Raw genomic sequence first — 22537 nt, 5'->3', positions numbered from 1 at the left:
CTGCTTTGTTTTACAAGTTTTGTACACTACGATTTCACACCAACTCATTTTAAAGTTATACTGCTAAAATGGTGTCCTTTTTGTTGTTTCTGTGTTTAGTTGGTTTCTGGAGAGAGAATTTTACCGTGTAGTCCAGGCTGTTTTCAAATGCTCGACCATCTTGCCTTAGGCTTCCAAGTGCTGGGATTACAGGCATGAACCACCTTGACAGCTTTAAAATTCTATACAACTACTAAGCTAACTCTGGCATCAAGATCGTTCCTTGCAGCTAGTGGACAAAGACAAGAGATATAATCTGCGCATAACTGGAATAGAAGAAGGAGCCGAATACCAGAGCAGAGGGCTTCAACATATTTTCAATAAAGTGATTGCAGAAAACTTCCCCAATCTCACAAGGGACCTCACCCAGGTAACCGAAGCCTATAGGACGCCTGGCAGACCAGACCCTAGAAAATCCTTGCCCAGGCACATAATAATCAAGACTACAGATCTCAAGAATAAAGAGCAAATTTTGAATGCAGCCAAAGCGAAGAAAGAAATTTATTACAATGGGAAAAGGATCCGAATAACAGCAGACCTCTCCACACAAACCTACCACGCACGAAGAGAGTGGAAGAACACCATCCAAGTCCTACAGGCCAACAACTGCCAACCCAGAATAAAATATCCAGCGAAGCTAAAGTTCATATTCAAGGGAAAAACCAGATCTTTCCATGGCAAAGAGGATCTAAAGGAGTATGTGAATAAAAAACCAGCCTTACAGCGAATTCTAAGAGGGAAACCCACCCAACAGAAATCATACAGGACACACAGACAGAAACAGAAAGAAACTACAATAGCCAGAGCCCAACAGAAAGAGCAGCTCACTAAAGACAAGAAAAAAAAGAGAGGAAAAACAGCCTAACAGGAAAATGGAAGGGGAAAAAACCCTCTTATCCTTGATCTCTTTGAATATAAACGGTATAAACTCTCTGATAAAGAGGAGCAGACTGGCAGAGTGGATCCGCAAACAAAAAGTTGCCATCTGTTGTCTACAAGAGACCCATCTTACAGCAAGGGATAAAAACAGGCTCCGAATAAAAAGATGGAGCAAGATCTTCCAAGCAAACACACCTACCAAAACGGCAGGAGTAGCCATCCTGATCTCACACAAGCTGGACTTCTCATTAAAATCAACTCAAAAAGACAAAGAAGGACACAACATTTTAATACAAGGAAAAATCCAGAATCAAGAAATCACGGTGATAAATGTATACTCACCGAACAAAAGAGGCCCTACATATGTCAAGCAAATTCTCACAGAACTACAGAACAAGATAGACCCAAACACAATCATAGTGGGTGACTTTAATACCCCACTCTCTCCAAAAGACAGATCCAACACCCAGAGGATTAGCAAGGGAGCTGAGGACCTAAGTAACACCATATCCCAAATGGATCTGACAGATCTGTACAGAATCTTCCACCCTACAGAGACCCAATACACCTTCTTCTCAGCAGCCCATGGATCATACTCCAAAATAGACCATGTCATAGCCCACACAAAGAACCTCAGCAAATACAAAAGTATTGACGTCATCCCATGTATTATATCTAACCAGAGTGGAATAAAGGTAACCCCCAATAACAACGGTTACCACAGAGGCTATACACATTCTTGGAGGCTAAACCCCTCACTGTTATCTAACACTTGGGCCACAGACAAAATTAAGGATGAAATTAATGAACTCATAAGCCACAATGACAATAAAAATACATCACAAAGAAACCTATGGGACACAGCTAAGGCAGTACTGAGGGGCAAGATCATTGCCCTCAGCACTCACATTAAAAGAATGGAAGCAGAGCAGGTAAATAACCTCACGATGAACTAAAACAACTGGAGAAACAAGAAATGATCCAATCTAAAATGACTAGGAGGAGAGAGATCACAAAGATTAAAGAAGAGATAAATCTGATTGAAAATAGAAAGACCATTCAACAAATAAATAAGACTAAAAGCTGGTTCTTTGAGAAAATAAATAAAATTGACAGACCTCTCGCAAGACTTACAATTACAAAAAAAGAAGAGAAGAGACTCATATATATAAAATCAGGGACTCCACCAGAAAAATTACAACAAATACACACGATATTCAAACAATCATAAGGAACTATTTCCAGAACCTCTACTCACTAAAAAACAATAATTTTACAGAAATGGATCAATTCTTAGAGAAGTATAAACTGCCCAAACTGAACCAAGAAGAAATAAATCAACTAAATAAACCAATAACTTACAGCGAGACACAGGGGGTAATCAAGAGCCTCCCAACAAAGAAAAGCCCAGGCCCAGATGGACTCACCAATGAATTCTATAAAACCTTCAGTGAGGAGCTAATACCAATACTCCTCAAACTCTTCCACAAAATAGAAACAGAGGGAGAAATCCCAAACTCATTCTACGAAGCTAATATTATACTCATCCCCAAACCAGGCAAAGACCCAACAAACAAAGAGAACTACAGACCAATATCACTAATGAACACAGACACAAAGCTCCTCAATAAAATATTAGCTAACAGGATCCAGAAACTGATCAAGAAAATTATACATCATGACCAAGTAGGCTTCATCCCACAGTCACAAGGATGGTTCAACATCCGTAAATCAATCAATATAATTCACCACATCAACAGAACTAAAATCAAGAATCACATTGTTATCTCAGTCGATGCCCAAAAAAGCCTTTGACAAAATACAACATCCATACCTATTAAAAGCTCTGGAGAGAACAGGAATAGATGGAACATTCCTCCAAACAATAAAAGCCATATACAACAGACCAACTGCTAATATCGTATTAAATGGGGAGAAACTAAAATCATTCCCCCTAAACTCAGGAACAAGACGAGGATGCCCACTCTCCCCACTTCTGTTCAACATAGTGCTGGAATCACTAGCCATAGCAATAAGACAAGAGGAGGACATCAAAGGGATCCACATCGGCAAGGAAGAAATCAAGCTATCCCTATTTGCAGATGACATGATCTTACATCTGAAGGACCCAAAAAACTCAGTCCCCAAACTCCTACACCTAATAAACCATTTTGGCAAAGTAGCAGGATACAAAATCAATCCACAAAAGTCAGCAGCTTTTCTGTACAATATACAAGCAGAAAAGGAAATTATGGAAATAATTCCTTTTACAGTAGCCAAAAAAAGAATAAAGTACCTAGGGATCAACCTAACCAAAGACGTGATGAACCTATTTAATGAGAATTATAAAAATCTAATAAGGGAAATCAAAGAAGACACAAGGAGATGGAAAGACCTCCCATGCTCATGGGTAGGCAGAATCAATATAGTGAAAATGGCCATATTGCCCAAATTGTTATACAAATTCAATGAAATCCCCATCAAAATCCCAGCTACATTCTTCACTGAAACAGAGAAAGCAAACCATAAATTCATATGGAACAGCAAAAGAGCTAGAATAGCCAAAGCAATTCTAGGCAAAAAAAGCAGTGCGGGAAGTATCACAATACCAGACTTCAAGCTCTACTATAGAGCCACCATAACAAAAACAGCCTGGTATTGGTATAAAAACAGACCTGAAGACCAATGGATTAGAACTGAAGATCCAGAAATAAAACCGCACTCTTATAGTCAGCTGATATTTGACAAAGGAGCTAAAGACATACAATGGAATAAACAGAGCCTCTTCAATTACTGGTGCTGGGAAAACTGGGCAGACATATGCAGAAAACTCAAAGTAGACCCAAGACTATCACCATGCACCAAGAGCAACTCAAAATAGATCAAGGACCTCAACATCAGACTTGAATCCTGAAACTACTGAAGGACATTGTAGGAAAGATGCTAGAACTTATAGGCATAGGAAGGAACTTCCTGAATAGAGTCCGAGGGGTACAACAGTTAGGGGAGAGACTCAACAAATGGGACTACTACAAATTAAAAAGTTTCTGCACAGCTAAGGACATAGCCACCAAACTAGAAAGACAGCCAACCATATGGGAAAGGATCTTTACCAGCACAGTAACAGACAAAGGCCTAATATCTGTCATCTACAGAGAACTCAAAAAACTAAGCCCCTCCAAGCCCAGTAAACCAATTAGGAAATGGGCAAAGGAGCTAAAGAGAGACTTCACAAGAGATAAAAATGGCAAAGAAACATATGAGGAAATGTTCAACATCCCTGGCAATAAAGGAAATGCAAATAAAAACAACCCTGAGATACCACCTCACTCCAGTTAGAATGACCTATACTCTGAACTCAGGCAACAACAAATGCTGGAGGGGGTGCAAGGAAAGAGGAACCCTTCTCCATTGTTGGTGGGAGTGCAAATTAGTACAACCACTTTGGAGAACAGTATGGAGGTTTCTCAAAAAGCTCAACATAGACCTACCCTATGACCCAGTCATACCACTCCTAGGCATCTATCCTGAACAACAGGTCCCAAGATATCAAAAAGAGATTTGCACTTTCATGTTTATCGCTGCACAATTCACAATAGCCAAAATATGGAAACAACCCAGATGCCCCTCCACAGATGAATGGATCAAAAAATATGGTACCTATACACAATGGAATACTACACAGCTATTAGAAATGGTGAAATATTGTTATTTGCAGGGAAATGGTCAGACCTTGAACAAATAATGTTGAGAGAGACAAGCCTAGAACATAGAAAACAAAGGGGCATGATCTCCTTGATATATGACTGTTAAGGAGGGGGGAGGGGGAGACAGTAGAGATCAGGTCTGCAAAACCAAAAACTTCTTGTCAAATGGTATTTCCCACAGGATTGGGTCAGTGACCCTACATTATGTAACTAAAACCAACTACTCAACATATAAAGGTCAAAAATAGACCTCTCAGTGGATCACAATAGCCCAAAAGCTATGTATGTACGTTCATATAAGACTATTGTTGACATATTGTCTACTGTCGACATTACATTTAAAGTCCTAGGTGAATTTTCTTTGGCGTAGGCCACGTGGCTACTGTATATGTTCTTGGTACATTGTGTATTGTATATATGTCTACCTGACCTAGGGAAGGGAAAGAAAGACCGGGTGTAAGATATCACAAGAAATGTACATACTGCCCTACTATGCAACTGTACCCCTTGTGCATAACACCTTGTCAAAAATTTTTGTTTAGTTAATAAATAAATTATTTAAAAAAAAAAAGATCGTTCCTTGCCCTTGATTAGTCCCTCTCCACGTGGCTTCACCCAGTGCTACCCACCATCCCCAGGCAGTCCTCTGGAGGATGAGCACAGCTCCTCCTCCACACCTCCAGGGCTATCCCTTAGGGCATAGTCAGAGGTCACTTTCTTCACATTGCCTCCTTCAAACATCGTTATTTTTCTCTTCATTCTTCTTTTGGCCCCTAAAGAGACCTCTTACGATGAGGTAAGTAGCTCAATGGTAGTTGGTTCAATTCTGTCTATCACATAGGAAGTACTGACTGGCTGAGGTGATAGTTTTGACATTATGAATGTGCATTTAGATCTCTATATCTATTTAGATCTCTATGTCTCTATGTTCTCCAAGGCCTCTGCAATCAGGAACAGCATCACCCAGGGCTCAGCACGAATCTGTAGCCTGCTGGGTCAAGTTTCCACTCATCAGGTGAGCGGCAAGTCTAAGAGCTGGGGACAGAGAGAGATGGAGTCTGGTAGGTCACAGGACTGGTAGCAGGACCGAGGGTCCCCTGTTCCTTTCCTCAAAAACACTGGAAGAATCTATTAGAACTGATAGGCGTTTTTAGATTGGCTTGGATGTGACTTTGATAAGGAGAGACTTGGGTTTGCAAGCGTCTTCCTGAAAGGCACTTTACCTGTTCTTCTGAACTGTGCTGGCAAATATTCTGTCTTCATATCTCTGTCGAGCAGCATTGCCACCAAACCCAAGAAACGTGGCCACATAGACTCGGTACACGTGCTCCGTTTGGTGAACATCACATCCCAAATTAAATTCAGCTAGTAAGTTTTTAGCTACTTCCTCCTGCAGACATAAGGATGACAAATTTTAATATTTTAAAGCAACATTGGGGCTGGGGGTGCGGCTCAGAGGCTGAGTGCATGCCCAGCATGTACAGGTTCTGGATTCAACCCCCAGCACCACCACACACACAAAAAGTAACTTAAAAAAAAAAAAAAGGATCGAAGATGAGTTCATCTAAGATCAACACAAAGTTCTCTTCATCTTCCTAGGCCTCCTTCAAAATTCAGTACAACAGTTCTGACCTAGAGAATATCCAATACATTGTACATCTGTGGTGCTGTTAAGACTTTCTGAAAAAGGAAGTCAGGGCTGGGGATATGGCCTAGTGGCAAGAGTGCTTGCCTCATATACATGAAGCCCTGGGTTAAATTCCCCAGCACCACATATACAGAAAATGGCCAGAAGTGGCGCTGTGGCTCAAGTGGCAGAGTGCTAGCCCTGAGCAAAAAGAAGCCAGGGACAGTGCTCAGGCCCTGAGTCCAAGGCCCAGGACTGGCAAAAAAAAAAAAAAAAAAAAAAAAAATGAAATGAAAAAGGAAGTTAGCAATATAGGTTCTATCTTTTTACCCAGATAAATCTATCTATGGAATCCTACGCAATTTTATGATAGAAAAAAAATGGATGTCATCTGTATATACAATATCAAGGAAATGTGATGTTAATTATAGTAACCAATTGTTTATAGAGAAACATGCTTTTGCAGTTAGAAAATCATATAAACAATAAGATCACAACAGCTATATTTTCAAAAACTATAAATAGGAAAAAAGAAAGAAATCTACCAAAATGCTGACAATTTTTGTTATTCTGAGTCCATGGGAATTTTTTTCATTTGCTTACATTAGTTATATAGGGGGGATTTTGTTATTCATTTTTTTGTTTTTCTTAAAGTTCCTTTCGTGCACTTGTCACTTTATATTGAGGGAAAAAAACACGAGTAGTTTCTAGAGGCGGATCTGGAATGTAAAATGGGACCACAGATTCTAATACTTGAATTTAAGACATTGTTTCCCAAGAAGCTTCATGAAGACATGAAAGTATTCCTGAGTATATACCAGGTGCCTGGTGGTGCAATAAATATGTTCTATGCAGCATCTCATTTAAGTGTTACAACCATCCTACCGGGGGCTTGATGAAACCCACATTTACAGGTAAAACAAAGCAGCTGGTATGCACAGTTCAGTGACCTGCATAAGGTCACACCACCATGAGGATCAGAGTGAGGCTGCCACCCAGGCCTGCCCAGCCCTAGCTTCTGGGGGCACTGCAGGAGACCAGGCTTTGGGGTATACCTGCAGATGGACACACACAGTGCTGAGGGACACGTGTCTGTCCAGGGACACACAGGGACATCATCTGGTGTCCCTGTCCAAGGCCCAGCCTGCTGAGGACCACAGGCCATGACACGGGGGAAAGACGGAGGGAGCTGTGTGCTCAGAGCTGTGGATAGTAAAGATAACCTTTCCAGGAAAGTTCAAAGGCACTGAGCCTTTAAAAAAAAAGAAAAAAGGATTTCTTCAATTACAAGCTTTATAAAGCTGCTGCTACTGACTTAAGTTTTTAAAAGCCTGTTAAGAAAGTGACTGAAAATATAAACCTCAAGCATGTGACTGACACGTATATCAAAGAGAAACTCTATGTTCAGTAAACAAACCAGCTGGACTCAGTGCACCCATGCCATGGCTTGGCCGAGGCCTGCCTCCTCCGCCTGCCTCCTCCTCCTGGGCTGAGAAGGTGAACCTCAGCAAACAATCTACAGACGAGTCAGACTCAGGAAACAAAACAGAAACGGATGGAGACACGTTAAATGAAAACCAAACCAAAAGGAAAGCAATTTGTACAGATAATAACCTGCTGTGAGGAGGCAAAGCTTACAGTTTTGGGGACTTCGTATGCTATCTGAGTGGACACGCCTCCCATGTCGAGAATACCCGCGGTCCTCTTCCGGAGGATGGCCTCGCTGCTCTCGCTCCCGGGAACGTTAACTTCCACCACGGCCTCGTCGTCTGGAAAGAACATGGGGGCCGCTGGGCACTGGCAGCGGTGGGCATCCGCTGACTTCCAGCGGACTTGTCCATGAGACAAACCCATCTTTTCCTCCCAATGAGGGTCAGGTTGAACAGGGTTAGAGGACAACAGGTGTCGCCCTACTCCCTTGTTCTCAGCAGCACCACAGAACTTAGCTCCTTTCTCAGCCTCTGGCTTAAACAGAAAAACTAAACTTCCCCATGAGACACACTAGCAGGAAACATGACACTTACCCTCCTCGATGTGCTCGAATCGTCCCAGGACGAAGTTGATGCCGATCCAAGCATATACACCTACAGGCGTCAAAATAAGAATAATTCAGAGGTTCCAATACCTCAGCAATTATCATACAAAAGCCTTCTCATTGAGATAAGGAGCTCAAAACTTGTCTATCATTAGAACATGGTAATGACAAACGGAGATTTCCTTTTTAGAGTTTAATTTTAAAAATTGGTAATATTAATTATGCAAGGGGATTTCACTGATACATCTCCACAGATGTTTATAGTATATTCCCATCAATTTCCACCCCCCCATCATACTTGCCATCCTCGTCTCCCTAAAATAGCTCCCTAATAGAATTTTTTGGTCTGTTTTCATAGCAAGTGGATTTAAAAAAAATGGATTTAAGGTCAGGACATAAAGACCAAGCATACAGGAAGCTGAGGCATTTAAAAATAATATTCCAAGGCTGTGATATCCCCAATTTTAAGCTACTGAGTCGTGTGACACACTGGGGAAGATGGGGAGGACTGACAGGCGGAGGCTCACAAATTCTAAGTTGAGGGCCGGGATACCAACCTTCTTGCTTCCCTGAGATGACCTCGGCATGGGAGTCAGAGAACAGGAAGTCAAAGTGCACGGGGATGTCCGTCAGGAGGTCTTCCAGGATGGCCTTCTGCTGGCTGCAAGGTAACCCCAAAACCCACATACCAAAATGTTACAGCTCAGGTGTTCTGCTCTGAAGAGAAAAATCCAAAACCAAAACTAAACCAAAACCATGGATCTGGTATATCGTGCATCCAACAATTTTAAAACCAAATCAGTTCACTGGAAAGATGGTTTATTTTAGGAATCGTTTTTCAAAATGAACAAGCAATGATGTACAACTGCAACAACAAAGATAAATAATAAGATGGATCAGTTTTTAAATGATAACTTTTTTATAGACATAAACAAGTAGACTAAAGGGTAGTTGGTGGGTTTGAGTTCAGGTTTGAGGAAAGAATTTTGACGGTCTTGCTCTTGATGCGGATGAGGAGCGAGGGGAGGAAGAAGACCGGAGGAGGGGAGGCTCACCTTTCAGGGAGGACTCTCATTCCAGCGGTGCAGAGAATGTAGAGGGGCGTCTCTTTGTGTTTGGCTCGCGGCACATGCTCGGCAGCAAAGTTCAAAAGTGGGGAAATGTAATCGCTGACTTTCTCTGGGGAGGTAGCAAACTCCGAGATGCCTGGAGAAACAGGACATTCCAGTTAGCAGCCGAGCCTCAGCTCACACAGCCATCAGGGAGGATCTCAGGTTGTACTCTATGTTCTCTTCGCTTCCACAGTCCTCTGCTCTCACAGATTTCTCCAACTGTGCTACAAAAGGGCTCATTTGTAGGCCCTCTTTTGCATCACCAAAGGGCACGGACCTGGCTAGGCCCCTACTGTGTGCCCTACCCAAGAGCTCAACCTATCCTCAAGAACTGTGCCCCCAACTCAGACAAGCTCATGCACCCCACTGCTACCAGAACCTTCAACATGCCACAGGCCACCAAGTCTTACTTGTAGCCCCCAACCTTCAGCTCAGCACACTGCGCATGGCCACTGTGTATCCACACAGCCACCCCAGACCCAACACATCCTAGTCTGAGCCTAGAACACGTCCACTGCAAACCTGCTCTTGTGGCTTGTTACTACCTACTTACGCACCCAGGCCAGTATCCTGGACAAAACCCCATTCCTGTGCCCTACTGCATCAGTGGTTTCCACTGATGCCATCTCTTTGGTTCCTCTGTGCTTGACTTCTCTTCCTCTCTTTGTATGCTGCTGCCCTCTGCTGGCCTTGAGAAACATACCCCCACCCACCCTCTGGTCTTGACTGCTCTCCACGGTTTCTCTACCATTAGGATGCTTTCCCATTTCAAATCCTCTGCAGCTCCTTCTTGTCCTCTTCTACACAAAGATTAAAAGAGTACAGCCAGCACACCTTTATATCCAGCCTCATCTCCCTACCTCCTTCTACTGGCCTTCGGTAATGCAGAACTAACATTTCTATAACACACTTGACTCTGGACATAGGTCCTCTGCCTTCTCTTCCCCCACCTGTTTCCTTGATTAACTCTTGAATGTTCATTCAGCTCCATCCTCCATTGAAGTTCCCCCAGCAGAACCCCAACAGAGAGGAGCTCTCCTAACATTCTCTGCTCTCCCCACTGTTAGTCATACAGTCAGCATACTATGTCAGGATCACCTACTTACTTACTTGTCTCATTACAATGGCAGCCTCTCAAGGTCACACACTATGCCTTGTTCAAATCTATATGCCCAGCACCTACCGGTGCCTGGCAAACAGGTGCTCAGTGAACATTTTCTAATTGAGTACATAAGTGAACAACTATATACAGTTGTCATTAAGCCTATAATATTAAAAAGGAGAGGGACTTTAGAAGCCCCTCAAAAATCTGACTTCGTAGATTAGGAAACTGCAGTCTCAGAAAAATGACTTGTGAAAGGAATCAGCAGAAAACAGATTAAAAGAGAAGTCTTTGGAGTCCACATACAACTTCAGTAGACACAAGGATTTAAAGTAATGGAAATCTATTAAGGAAATTTCCAGAGCCTGTTGTGTACTGCATGTGAAGGCCATGCCAGGTGACAGAGGTGGCATTAGGAGGTTACTGGCACAGAGTGAGGGGCCACGGGCAGCCTGACGTTAGCATTTACCCAGGGATGGCATAGCTGCCTTTCACGACAAAAGGGCAACTCCCCGGCATAAAGTTCTCAACCTACTCCAGGAGCGGTGTTTAGTCACTGTGGAACCTGCTGTGTAAAGGAAGGCAGGGGAAACAGAGGGTTTTGTCAAGTGTTACTTGTTACTCTTCTGTGAACTCTTTTTCCAATATTACTTTAACTCTGAAAATGTTTCTAGAGAGAGCATATATAAAAATTTAAATGGCAGGAAAACTGAAGTCATTCACTAAGTCTTAGAGAAAATATAAGGAAAGAAAATATAACTGATACTACTTGTACTCCTAAAATGGAGGATAATAAGCTATGATATGATTTCTTATCGATGTCTGCTTTAATTTTTTTTTGCAAGGCATGTAGAATTTGTCCACATTTAGAGGTGGGTCTTGGTGATTCCACACTATGCACGACATGTAATGATCAAACGAGTCACTGGGATTTCCATTGCCTTAAACATTGATCATTTCTTGGTGTTTCTCTAACATTCTAAAAGATAAACTCCTTAGAGAGTTTGGATTTAATGTTTTGTTGTTCAATCAACATATTTGTAAGATGACATAAAAGTGCTTAGCTCTATAATAAAAGTCTGTAGGCTACTGTTTCAAGTCAATGGCTACTAAGGCCTGCAATCTCATTTGGAGGTACCTGGTATCTTCCACTAAGAAGGGATCCTGACAGGGTGTGATTACCTACATAAATGGTGACAATGAAAACAGCTGAAGACTGCCCTGTAAATTACCCAAAGGGAAAGTCAAGCTTTAATCTTTACAAACCATATTGGCTTAGTAATGATAGTATCTTGAAAAAACTGGACATTATATTGGCTTTTGAAGTCCTACTTGTATCACCTAGACGATTTGAAATACATATGGGCAATGATTTTCAAAATCACAAATATATTAAAGTGCTAGAGAAGCTGGGAACCAGGGCGCACACCTATAATCCTAACTACAAAAGAGGCTGAGATCTAAAGATCACTGTTCTGAAGCCAGCTTGGGCAGGAACGTCTACAAGACTCTTTATCTCCAAGTACACATCAAAACAGCCGAAGCGGAGCTGGGGCTCAAGTGGTAGAGTGCTAGCCTTGAGCAAAAAAGCATAGGGACAGTGATCAGGCCCTGAGTTCAGGCCTCAGAACTGGTGTGCTGTGTACACATGCACGCACACACACACACACACGTTAAAAGACTAGGTTTTGAATTATATGAAAATTCCTTGTATTAGTGGCTACAAGTAGGGAAAACAACCTCTTAACCAGTAGGCATGTGAGCAGACTCAGTGAGTGAGACACCGCGATTGCCTCAGGAGAAAACCCCACCATACCCCGGGCGATTTAACAAGGCATCCATCACGCCATACAAAACGGGCAAGAAAGCAAAGCGAAACAAGGAGGCGAGCCAGGTCCCGGCGGGAGCTCTGAAGAGGCGAAAGGAGGTATGGAGAGAAAGGGAAGGCCACTGCAGTAGTGGAAGACCCCGCCGGGCACCAAAGCCAGAACCTGGTTGCGAGCCACTGGACAGTTCTCATCTCCATACCTGGCTTGATTTTCATCACCACTGGCTTCCGGTTTTTATCCCGCATCTGTCTGATATCCAGCAGATCGTGAGGGTTGCCATTATGCCTTGGCCAGCAATAGACAAACACCCGCGACCCGCTGCTGCCGCAGTCTACCACAATCCCATAGTTCACATTGGGATTATTGGTGTCTGTGGCCTCCACATCTGTGACTCGGGCCAAGTACCTTGTTTAGAAAAACAAACAAAACATCACCCTTCACTTAACAGAGAAGACGTTCCTCTCCCACCCCCACTACGCCGATGGCCTCTCTACCACGCAGGGCCATCGCTAAGGCATTCCCTCTGAGTCAGGTGCACAGTCCTTACTACATGCAGACGTTCACATGAGCAAACTCTCCGAACTACAAATGCTAACTCAAAAATCTGTTTACAGTATTGTGGCAGGAGGAGCTTATGATGCTGAAGTGATCGGCCCAGGGCCTCTTCTTACACTATGGGCTAGCTGCTCAGCAGTTAGCCATTTACAGCTGCATTTAGTTGCTACGGCCGCGTTTCCCTTATGTTCTGATCTAACTTCAATCGTTTTGAAGTTAGACTGTTATAAAATGACAATGCCATCATGGTCTGAAATTTCCTTTGTGTCCCTCCCATGTGCATTTCTTGGGCGCCTGACCACTAGTTACAGCACTATTTTCTGGAGGTGACTGGATAAAGAGGAACTCCCTCAGAGTGCTCAGGCCCTTCTCACCACATGAAGACAAAGCACAGAAAACACGTTTGATCTCTCACCTTTGAAATTTCTTGTCTCTGGAGAAACGCCCATACTTATTTCGGATTATGACAACAGAGAAGTATAAAAGGGAGACAGCAGCAGCCAGAACACTAATGACAATGATTTGGCGTAAGTTGGTATTCAGAATTCGAGGACAGCCCAGTGGAGAGATGCTAAAATGCCAAGAGGCAGGAAAAAGACAGGAGATGCTGATCCTGAAATTAAAACAAACACAACATGTTTTAAAGCAATGTGCTTCAAAGAGACCTACTTCCCTGATGGCTGCTATCTCTACACCAGCATGTTCCATGCAATTCTGTACAGAACACATTCTAAAACAATAGGAATGATGATCAGACCATGACAGGGACATGCCTACAGTTTCCTCTTTCCTTAGGAGCATTATTTAGATTGTTCTGTTCCAGAAAGAATTACAGACGGCTTGTAAGTATAATCAGATAAATGTATAAACCCATAATTTATTCCCATTTAAAGAAAATAAAATTAAAGGAAGACTGAGAATATAGAAATGCATGCTGTAAGCCAGGCCTGCAAACAGCAGCAGCCCAGTGGGGACAACACCATCCGTTCATAGGTAAACAGCTTTGGAAGAGAGAGAGAGAGAGAGAGAGAGAGAGAGAGAGAGAGAGAGAGAGAGAGAGAGAGAGTGTGTTCGCTGCTCCTGGGGCCCGAACCCAGAGCCTGAGGCTGTCCCTGAGCATTTCCTGCACAAGGCTAGTGCTCTACCAATTTAGTCACAGCTCTGCTTGTTTTTTGTGTGTGTGCGTGTGCTTCCTTGGAGATGAGAGTCGCATAGGCCTGGTGCTGGTGGCTCATGCCTGTAGTCCTACCTACCCCTGCTTGGGGTGTGGGCCTTGTCCTGAGCTCTTCTGCTCAAGGCTAGTGCTTTACTACTTGGAGTCACAGCACCACTTCCTGTTTTCTGGTATGTAATTGGAGATGAGAGTGCCACAAACTTTCCTGCCTGGGCTGGCTTTGAACCACAATCCTCAGATCTCACCCTTCTGAGTAGCTAGGATTACAGGTGTGAGCACCAGAGCCCAGCTAATTCTTCTATCTTTTGCTTTTAAAAGTGTTTCATGGACGGGAGTAGCTCCCTGAGGGCAGGTGTGCTGCTAACCCAGTGAAACACATCTCCCACTCAATTCTCATCTCCATGGGGTCCTAGGCACCTCGGAGCCTACAGACAGGGATCCGGTGCCAACAGAAACCCCTTTCAGGCAAGAGGCAGGTCTTGGCTGCGCCCGAACCTCAGCGGACTGCATGGAGCTCCAGTGACGAGACCCACCACTCACCTCCCCATACCGAAAGGCCAGGGGCCGGGCAGCGCTGCGGGACACAGGGCTTTTCACAGTGACACAAACAGTGCTGAGGTCTTCATGGAGTCAGGGCGTGCCTGTTTCAGGAATAAGGAAATCAAACAAGGCCCAATCCAAGTGCCTAAATCCAGCCACATGCCATGGGATACGCAACCCCCGTGCTGAGATTGTTGGGCCTGGACATAATTCTACCAGGACAGCACAGGTCCTAAATACTGTACGGTACTGTTAAAATCTGGGATGTGGGAGGTGGGTAGAGTTTAACTGAATGGGAATGTGAAGTGCCCATCCATTAGATTCTGCTTTTAGGTTTATAGCACCACAAAGTGCTTCGCCCCTAGTCAGCTGTCGGTCTAGTCCCTTTCTGTTCTCTTCTCCTAGTCCCGGCCTCCTCCTGAGCTGCTAGAGCCACGAGCTATTTCTTGGTTGGAGTACCGTTTTACCTCTTCAGGCCTGTCAGGACTTCCATCAGCTCTGGTCTGCTCCTCAGCTGCTGAAACGCCAGGATCCCGAGTATCCTGGTTATCTGTCAATTCTGCTTCCGAGGGTTCTGTCTAGAGTCCCTTCTCTTCTGACTTAATCACTGTTCTTGGTCAGCCTCATCCTGTTGAAATTATCAACATAACGGATTTATCAAAGCATATCTCCACCCGGCTCCTCTGAGCTATGTAAGACAGGCAGTTTTCATCCCCTATGAGGTGATCTCCATCTGGATACCGCAGACCATGGAAACCATTTCACTGGCGCAGCCGTCTCCACTCTCTCCCTCAACCTGCGTGTCCCCCTGTAGTGTCAGTGTGATTCTACCCCACCGGGCAAGTCACAGCCTGGAGTCGCCCTCCCACATCCACTTCTCACACACACTCCCTGTAACATCAGCGCACCTCAAATCTCCCCACCCCCCACTCCTCTGTGTGCCGGTGCCAGGGCTTGAACTTGGGGCCACCTGTAATTGCCTTGCTTTCTAGTGCATAGCAAGCACTCTATCACTTGAACTACACCTCTAGTCTGGCATTTTGTTGCTTCAAAGTCCCGTGGACTTTTCTGCTCGGCTGTCTGTGAACGAAGACCTCGAGGTCGCAGCCTCCTGAGCAGCTAGGATTACAGATGTGTGCAGCCAACCTGCTGACTCCCTTTCTTTATGGCCATCTGGAGGCTCTGACACAGATGTTCTCTGTGCTCTCAAGTCTCACTCAAAGGCTTTCCCAGCAGCATTGGGAAGAGATTCTCGCTCTGCAGCTGCTGTGCCTGCCCCACTCTCCACAGGATCTGGTCACGTTACTCCTGCACTCGGTCCTGCAGGTCTGGCCCGTGCTCTGCTCCCCCCTTTCTGCTGCGTTCCAGCTGCATCGAAGGACACGCCTGCCAGCCACAACCCGGGCACACGCTGCTCCCTCTGCTTGAAAGTCATCTGCCCAGCTCACCTTTTCACCTCCTCAGGTCTTTACTCAAATGTTACCTTCTTGGGGATCAATAATTGCCAATGTTCCCTTCCATCCAGCTCCTTCCCAGGACTTACCTTCTTCCTCTCTTTATTAAGTACTTACAATTGCTTATACGTATTGCAAACACTTATAGTCCTTACAGCCTAGTAGATGAGACAGAAAGGCTAAGTATCTTGTGAAAGATCATGCAGCTTAAGAGGAAGAGTGGGATTCTAGTGTGTGTCCCACATTCTCACGCTGCCTCCAGTAGGATAGGTGCTTGCACACGTGTGTGCATGTGTGCGCACGTGTGTGTGCACTCTGAAGGAATGTGTGCTCCGCAGGGGCCAGACTTAGGTCTGCTTGTTTCACCACGGCACTCCTATGATCACAGACTCTAGGAAAAGGCCTAGCAAAGTGGCAAGGTTCAGAGCCCTGGGATGCAAAAAGGTCAAGTGCCAAGAAGGGCTCCCACCTGCAGGCGTTCCCTCACTGAGGGGCAGGGTCCTAACTCCACAGGATGCGCAAGCAGCTCCTCAGGACCCAGTCCAGTCCTGTGTGGCAGCCCCTTGCCGTGGGTGGCTATTTAAAGCAACTCACCTCATTCCAAGTGCTCAACAGCACACACAGCTGCTGCACTTGCCACTGCAGGGGGAGATGGCGACGTCACAGCTCTTGGGACAGCACTGAGCAAGTCCCTGTCCATCCGGCCGCCCTCCCACTAAACATGACCTGGAAATGCTTCAAGTCTGCTCCTTGGCATTTGTACGACGTCCCTTCTGAGGTCTCTTCACCTCTCAGGACAGAAGCACCCTTCTCTAGGGTAGCCCCACCCCCCCTGCACTGGGCTGTGGCATTGCACTTGGGGTTGACCTTCTCATTACAAGGGCAGGGGCTGCCTGTCACTCTTTTCCCTAGTGACCAGTGCCTGCCGGACAAGTGAGAAATAACTGTTTTGTCAAGCACTGTTGTAAGTCTAAATGGTACTGACCTTCAAGGGGCAGCTGGGGAACATACACGGGTATTTTAAATGCGTGCATCCTCCATTCTACCCACCACATTCCCACAGGCCACCCTCAGGAAGCAGCAGGGTAGACCTCACTGAAATATGTACAATGTACAGGATGTTCTTCACAGCACTATGCACAAGAACAAACCATCACTACTAATGTCCACTACAGGCCTGGGACGTAGCTCAGGCGTGGCGTGCCTGCCTAGCATGCGCAAGGCCCTGGATTCAATCACTTCCACTACAAGCAAGCAAGCAGGCAAGCAGGCAAACAAACTTACTGTTCACTGTGAGCATGGGGAAAATTAGGGTAAATTTATACAATGGGTGCAATGTAACTATCAAAGATGATGAGGCAGATCGGTATTTATTAACATGGAAAGCTGTCCACCATATATAAAGTAAATACATTACATTGTACTTACAGAGAAAATGCAAACAATGCTTATTTCTAAGTTGTGACCAGATTGATGGCCATCTTTACTCTTCCCTAGGCTTACCTATGTTTTTCAAAGGGCACATATTAATTTCATCAGAACAAACTACAAAACTGCCTTTTAACAAACTACTTTTCACTGATGATATCACTAGTTTCCAGTATCCAGAAAACCTATCTTAAGAACTCATGACACAGGAATTCCAATCTGAGCACATTACAGAATCAATGATAATTAAGTGGTAGTTGAACTAGGCACCAGAGAAAAGCAAGTTTCACTAACATTTTAAAGCTACCATTAAAGACCAACTGGTCCTAGGGGGGAAACCTTTAATGATTCAATGATCGATATGATGAACACAAGAGAAGGACTAACAAACTGAAGTACCAGTACCAAGGAGTCTACAGACTGGCACAGAAAAAATATGAATACCTAGGAAATAAATGGTCAAGAGGACTAGAGATAGCTCAGTGAAGGTGAAGGCTCCTGTCAAGGGAGAGGGTCCTAGAAGGAGGAGACAGACTTCGGTTGGGCAAGAAAGGAAGATACACTTCAAAGATGAAGTATAGAACAAGCAAAGCATACTTAACAAACTTTCCTGCTGGTGCTTGTCTTAGAACTTTTTTCTTTTGAGATATGTAAAGTCGGACAAAAGGTGTAAATACATTCGTTTTTGTTTTTTCTCAAGAAAAAACAACTTGTATCTAAAGGCAGAAAGACAAGTTCATAAACTGTTGAAGTGATTAATTTTATTCAGCACAAACTGTATGGCTTATTCTTGCCAGCAGCAATGATATGGTCATCTGATCTTACAATGTAAACTCCAGTTGTGCTTGCGGCTAAGAATCATGGCACCAGAGCCTTGGCAGGCAAACACAAACACAGCTACCACACTTTCAAAGTCCTAAACTACATTGACCCACCACCAGAGAGATGCGTGGACTCTGAGATTTTAGCTGGTGAGGTTCTCCTGAAACATCCTTGAGTGACGTAAGGCCCCTCTGGCTATGGGTCAATGTCTCTGTTTCGGTGAGAAACCAATACAAAGGAATTGCAAAGGAAAACGACTTTTCTGATGTAATTCAGGCACGACAGAACTTGACTTAGATGTTGCATCCAGGAAGGACTAGTTCAGGGATGAAAGGTGGTTTAGAGGTTTCAGTAGAGAGGGTGGGAGGCAGAGAGGAAGAACGGGAGAGTGAAAGAAAGAGGGGAGGGAGGAGGAAAGGAGGGGAACAGAGAGGAGAGATATAATGATGCTTGTCCTTTGTCACCCATTCTCAGGTCTCCCCCCACCACCATTCCTTTTTGGAAATGCCCTTCCTCCTGAGTTGTACTTAATCTCCTAGATGCTTCACAACCCAATCAAGCTGACAACCAATAAATAACCATACAGAGCGCTTGGACATAATCATACACAGGTAAGCTGTGGGGAAAGGGACAGACTTCTGAATCAGGGAAGGTGACATGAAGGATGCTCCAAAAAAAGAATCAAAGGACTGCAGGGAACTAACCGTGAATGAGGCTGTCTAGAAGATAGCTGTCTGAGGGCGAACTGGCATCATGACTCAGCTACGGTAAAAGACACAGCACAACAATTTGAATTACTCTCCATTTAAAGGAGAATGTGTGTAGCTGCACTTATGATCTATCTTTCCTCCAATATATGTATACCAACTGGTCCTAATCAATCTTTTCCCATTACTCATTTGCAAAAATCCTGTCCCTTTTTGCAGTGACCTTTCTCTGGTCACACTTGCCCTGCGTAGGGCTTCCCCTGCAAATGACATGCTTCAACTTCTAGTTCAGCATCTTGAGCTTTAGTAAATCCTGTCACCTTAAACTCAATTAGTACAAGACCGGGAGTCACAATCCTTTAACACAAACACTACAGCCTTCCAAACTCTCAGGAGTGGGAGTAAGAGTACAAGGGGTCACCCCAGTGACAAGGTGACCAAGGCTCAGCTTTGGTTCTCACTTCTCCTGGGGCCCGCACTCCATTGTTCATTAAGTACTGTCAGCTGGTCCTCAAACACACCCTCTAGGACAACATTGAAGCTTTCATCACTTAAGACAGAGTCTGTGGCTGGCCACTTCTGCTTTCACTGTGAATACTTTTGTGTGGGGGGTGGTGGTGAAGGGTGTGGGGTAGAGTGGGGAACTGGGGCTTGAACTCAGGGTCTGGGCACTTCCCCTTACTATTTCTTTCTCAAGTCTAGTGTTCTACCAGTTGAGACATAGCTCCATTTCTAGCTTTTTGGTGCTTAACTGGAAATGAATATCATGGACTTTCCTGCCTGGGCTGGCTTCAAATCTTAATCCTCAGATCTCAGCTTCCTGAGTAGCTAGGATTAACAGGTATGAGCCATGGGTGCCCACACTTTGTAACACCTTTAAAAGTATTCCTTTTGAAATATGCCCAGTACAAGAACCTTCTGGAAACCACACCAAAGTGTGTGTGCTATGGGAAAACCTCCACCAGATTGTTCTTGCCTGTCTCAGATAACATCTCTCTGTTCTGGTGAACGGAGCAAAGTTCTCTTCTTTCCTATGCAAGTTATGTGCCTTTGGCTTTTTACTAATGTCACTTTTTTCTAATATCCTGCTCACAACATTACACTTATTTTAAGACCACAGGGATATGTCTATATACCAGTTATATATTATATATACTAGTTATATATGTGTGTATTATATATGTATTCTCTGGGCTTCCCATACTCTGAACCTTTTTATTCACGTGTAGTCTATTTTAAATAAATATGCTGAACAAACATTCAGAGACTATAAATCATTCAATCAACTTCTAATTTTTCTCCCTTCTTCCTACAAGTCAAGCGTTGAACTTGCACACCCTATTGGGGCTACAAGAATATAAGCCGTGCATTCCAGATGCAACAAATCGGTATCCTGATGGAAAGCTCTGGTACGAAAATTAGAATAATTCTTCCAATGTGCCAAGATAAGATAACCGAAGGTAAGCGAAGGCAGAGAATAGGAAGGATGCAGCTAAGATCATAGGACCTAGGATCAGGCGGGACCGGGCAATTAGGTATTTTTCATCACACGCAAGCAGAACACAATGAAGACTAATGTTACAGTCGGTCTGGGACGTGCGTCTGTAATTTAGGGTTCTTTTTAGTAACCTCTGGTTTACCTACTGGCATGCAAAGGTCCAGAATTGTAACGCAGCTGATGCTGTTTCCCAGTGACAAATGCTCCCCGCACCTAACTGGGGGAGGAGATGGGGGTGTCGGCGCCCCCCGCCCCCCGGCAGGCCGTGGCGGCCCAGTGGACCCCCGCTTTCCCAGGGGGAAGTCGGACGTGAAACTTCCCACCGGCGGCGCCGGTCAGGCCGGAGTGAGTGGGTGCGGGGGTCAGGGGGAACAGCAGCCCCCCTTTCCCGGCCCGGCTCCCGCTCTCGCGACGGGAGACCGCATCCGGGGCGGCCGCGGGCGGAGGACCGGGCTCCCGGGCCCAGCGCGCGTCCAGGCCCGGCCCGGCCCTCCGCGGGCCCCCGCGCTCCAACCGTCCCAGCCGCCGCCGCCGGCCGCTCCCGCCGCCCGCCCTCCCCTCGTGGGCCTCACCCGCACGGCAGGCCGGGGCTCCCGAGAGCGGAGGGCCGCGAGCGAGCGGGCATCGAGGCCACCGAGCGCGGAGGCGGCGGCGGCGGCGGCGGCAGCGGTGAACCCGCTTCCCCGAAGCTCCGCTCCTTTCCGGGCGCCTCGCCGCGCGCGCGGCGCTACCGGCGTGGCGTCACAGCCCGCGTCGCCGGAGCGAGCGCTGGAGACGGGGTGCGCGCGCCGAGGGCGGGAGCGCGCGCGCCGAGGGCGCTACCGGCGTGGCGTCACAGCCCGCGTTGCCGGAGCGAGCGCTGGAGACGGGGCGCGCGCGCCGGGGACGGGAGCGCGCGCGCCGAGGGCGCTACCGGCGTGGCGTCACAGCCCGCGTCGCCGGAGCGAGCGCTGGAGACGGGGCGCGCGCGCCGGGGACGGGGGCGCGCGCGCGCCGAGGGCGCCCCGGCGTGGGGCGGGGCCAGCCGCGTGATTGGCACCTGGTGCTGGGCCGTCTCCGCCGCCCTCCGGCGGCTGCAGGGCGTGCAGGGCGGGGCCTCGCGGCTCCTGTCCGCCCTAACCTGTCTGGTGGTCAACCCGACTGACTGGGGGGGCGGGGGAGAGGGTGTCGCAGTTTACTTTTGCCTGGAGCGCCTGAGGATTATGCAAAATAATTCTGCAAATCCAACGGAGATGAAGCGTTGTTGCGCGACAGGACATTTCCCCCCCCACCCCAGCTTGCCAGGCACTGCTCCCCGTTTCACAGATGGCGCCCTCAATGTTGCGTATAGCACGGGATGGTCTATAGACAATACGTTCTGCAACATGTGCAGCCGTGGCGTCGACTACGAGGTCGTCTGTCTGCAGTAGCGTGCCCCATTCCACCCCTCCCCTCGACAAGCAACGGTTAGAAGCAGCATGAAGGTTGATGGGCACAGCCCCTGAGAGGGACCCCGGGGCTACCCTTACTTAGCTCAAGGCCCTCGCCCCTCCTTCGCCTTTGCACCTTGAAGGTGTAAAGCTGTGTACTTGAGAATTTGAGGAAACCTTAGCAATCTCGTGTCAAGAGTACAGATACAAAGTGACCAGTCAGACGGGGCCAGAACCTTGAAAAAAGTGTGTGTGTGTGTGTGTGTGTGTGTGTGTGTGTGTGTGTGTACTGGGATTTGAACTCAAGGGCCTGGGTGCCCTCCCTTAGCCTTGTCAGTGAGGGCTGGTGCTCTACCACTTGAGCCACAAGCTCTACCTCTCTCACACTCAGTGTATCGAGTAGAACACACTTGGATGGAACTGGGATTATAGTTCTACCCTTTAAGGCAGATGCCACGAGGGGTGGGCAGCAGTCGTGGACCTCAGAGAAGTGTGTATGAAGGGAGGACAGCGGCTGGAGGGCAGGTGATGGAGGGCAAGAGCGGGCTACTTCATTGGCTGGACTTGGAAGAAACTCTACCCACATTCTCTGGACAGTTTATGTTCACTACTAATGAGCC

The 22537-nt window shown here is 46.1% G+C and overlaps 1 protein-coding gene across 4 annotated transcripts in view; it reads right to left on the bottom strand.

Annotated features, from left to right (window-relative positions):
- Positions 1–21234, bottom strand: part of Entpd4 (ectonucleoside triphosphate diphosphohydrolase 4) — a 29186-nt gene extending 7952 nt beyond the window's left edge. The window contains exons 1-10 of one of the 4 annotated variants that reach the window (XM_048330884.1): positions 21081–21229; positions 15067–15227; positions 14600–14700; positions 13301–13498; positions 12530–12735; positions 9343–9493; positions 8845–8948; positions 8277–8336; positions 7867–8021; positions 5849–6015 (exon numbers count right to left, since the gene is read on the bottom strand). In XM_048330884.1, the coding sequence (XP_048186841.1) occupies positions 5849–6015; positions 7867–8021; positions 8277–8336; positions 8845–8948; positions 9343–9493; positions 12530–12735; positions 13301–13498; positions 14600–14607 (1049 nt within the window). In that variant the 5' untranslated portion in view covers positions 14608–14700; positions 15067–15227; positions 21081–21229. Of the gene's footprint in view, positions 1–5848; positions 6016–7866; positions 8022–8276; positions 8337–8844; positions 8949–9342; positions 9494–12529; positions 12736–13300; positions 13499–14599; positions 14701–15066; positions 15573–21080 lie in introns of those variants that run through there. The other 3 variants (XM_048330882.1, XM_048330885.1, XM_048330883.1) reach the window with 3 other exon arrangements.
- Between the last annotated feature and the right edge of the window lie 1303 nt (positions 21235–22537).

Source organism: Perognathus longimembris, chromosome 21 (assembly GCF_023159225.1).
Source record: "Perognathus longimembris pacificus isolate PPM17 chromosome 21, ASM2315922v1, whole genome shotgun sequence".
Classification (NCBI taxonomy): Eukaryota; Metazoa; Chordata; class Mammalia; order Rodentia; family Heteromyidae; genus Perognathus; species Perognathus longimembris.
The sequence above is the reverse complement of the archived record's forward strand: the minus strand, read 5'-3'. Positions and strand labels throughout refer to the sequence as shown.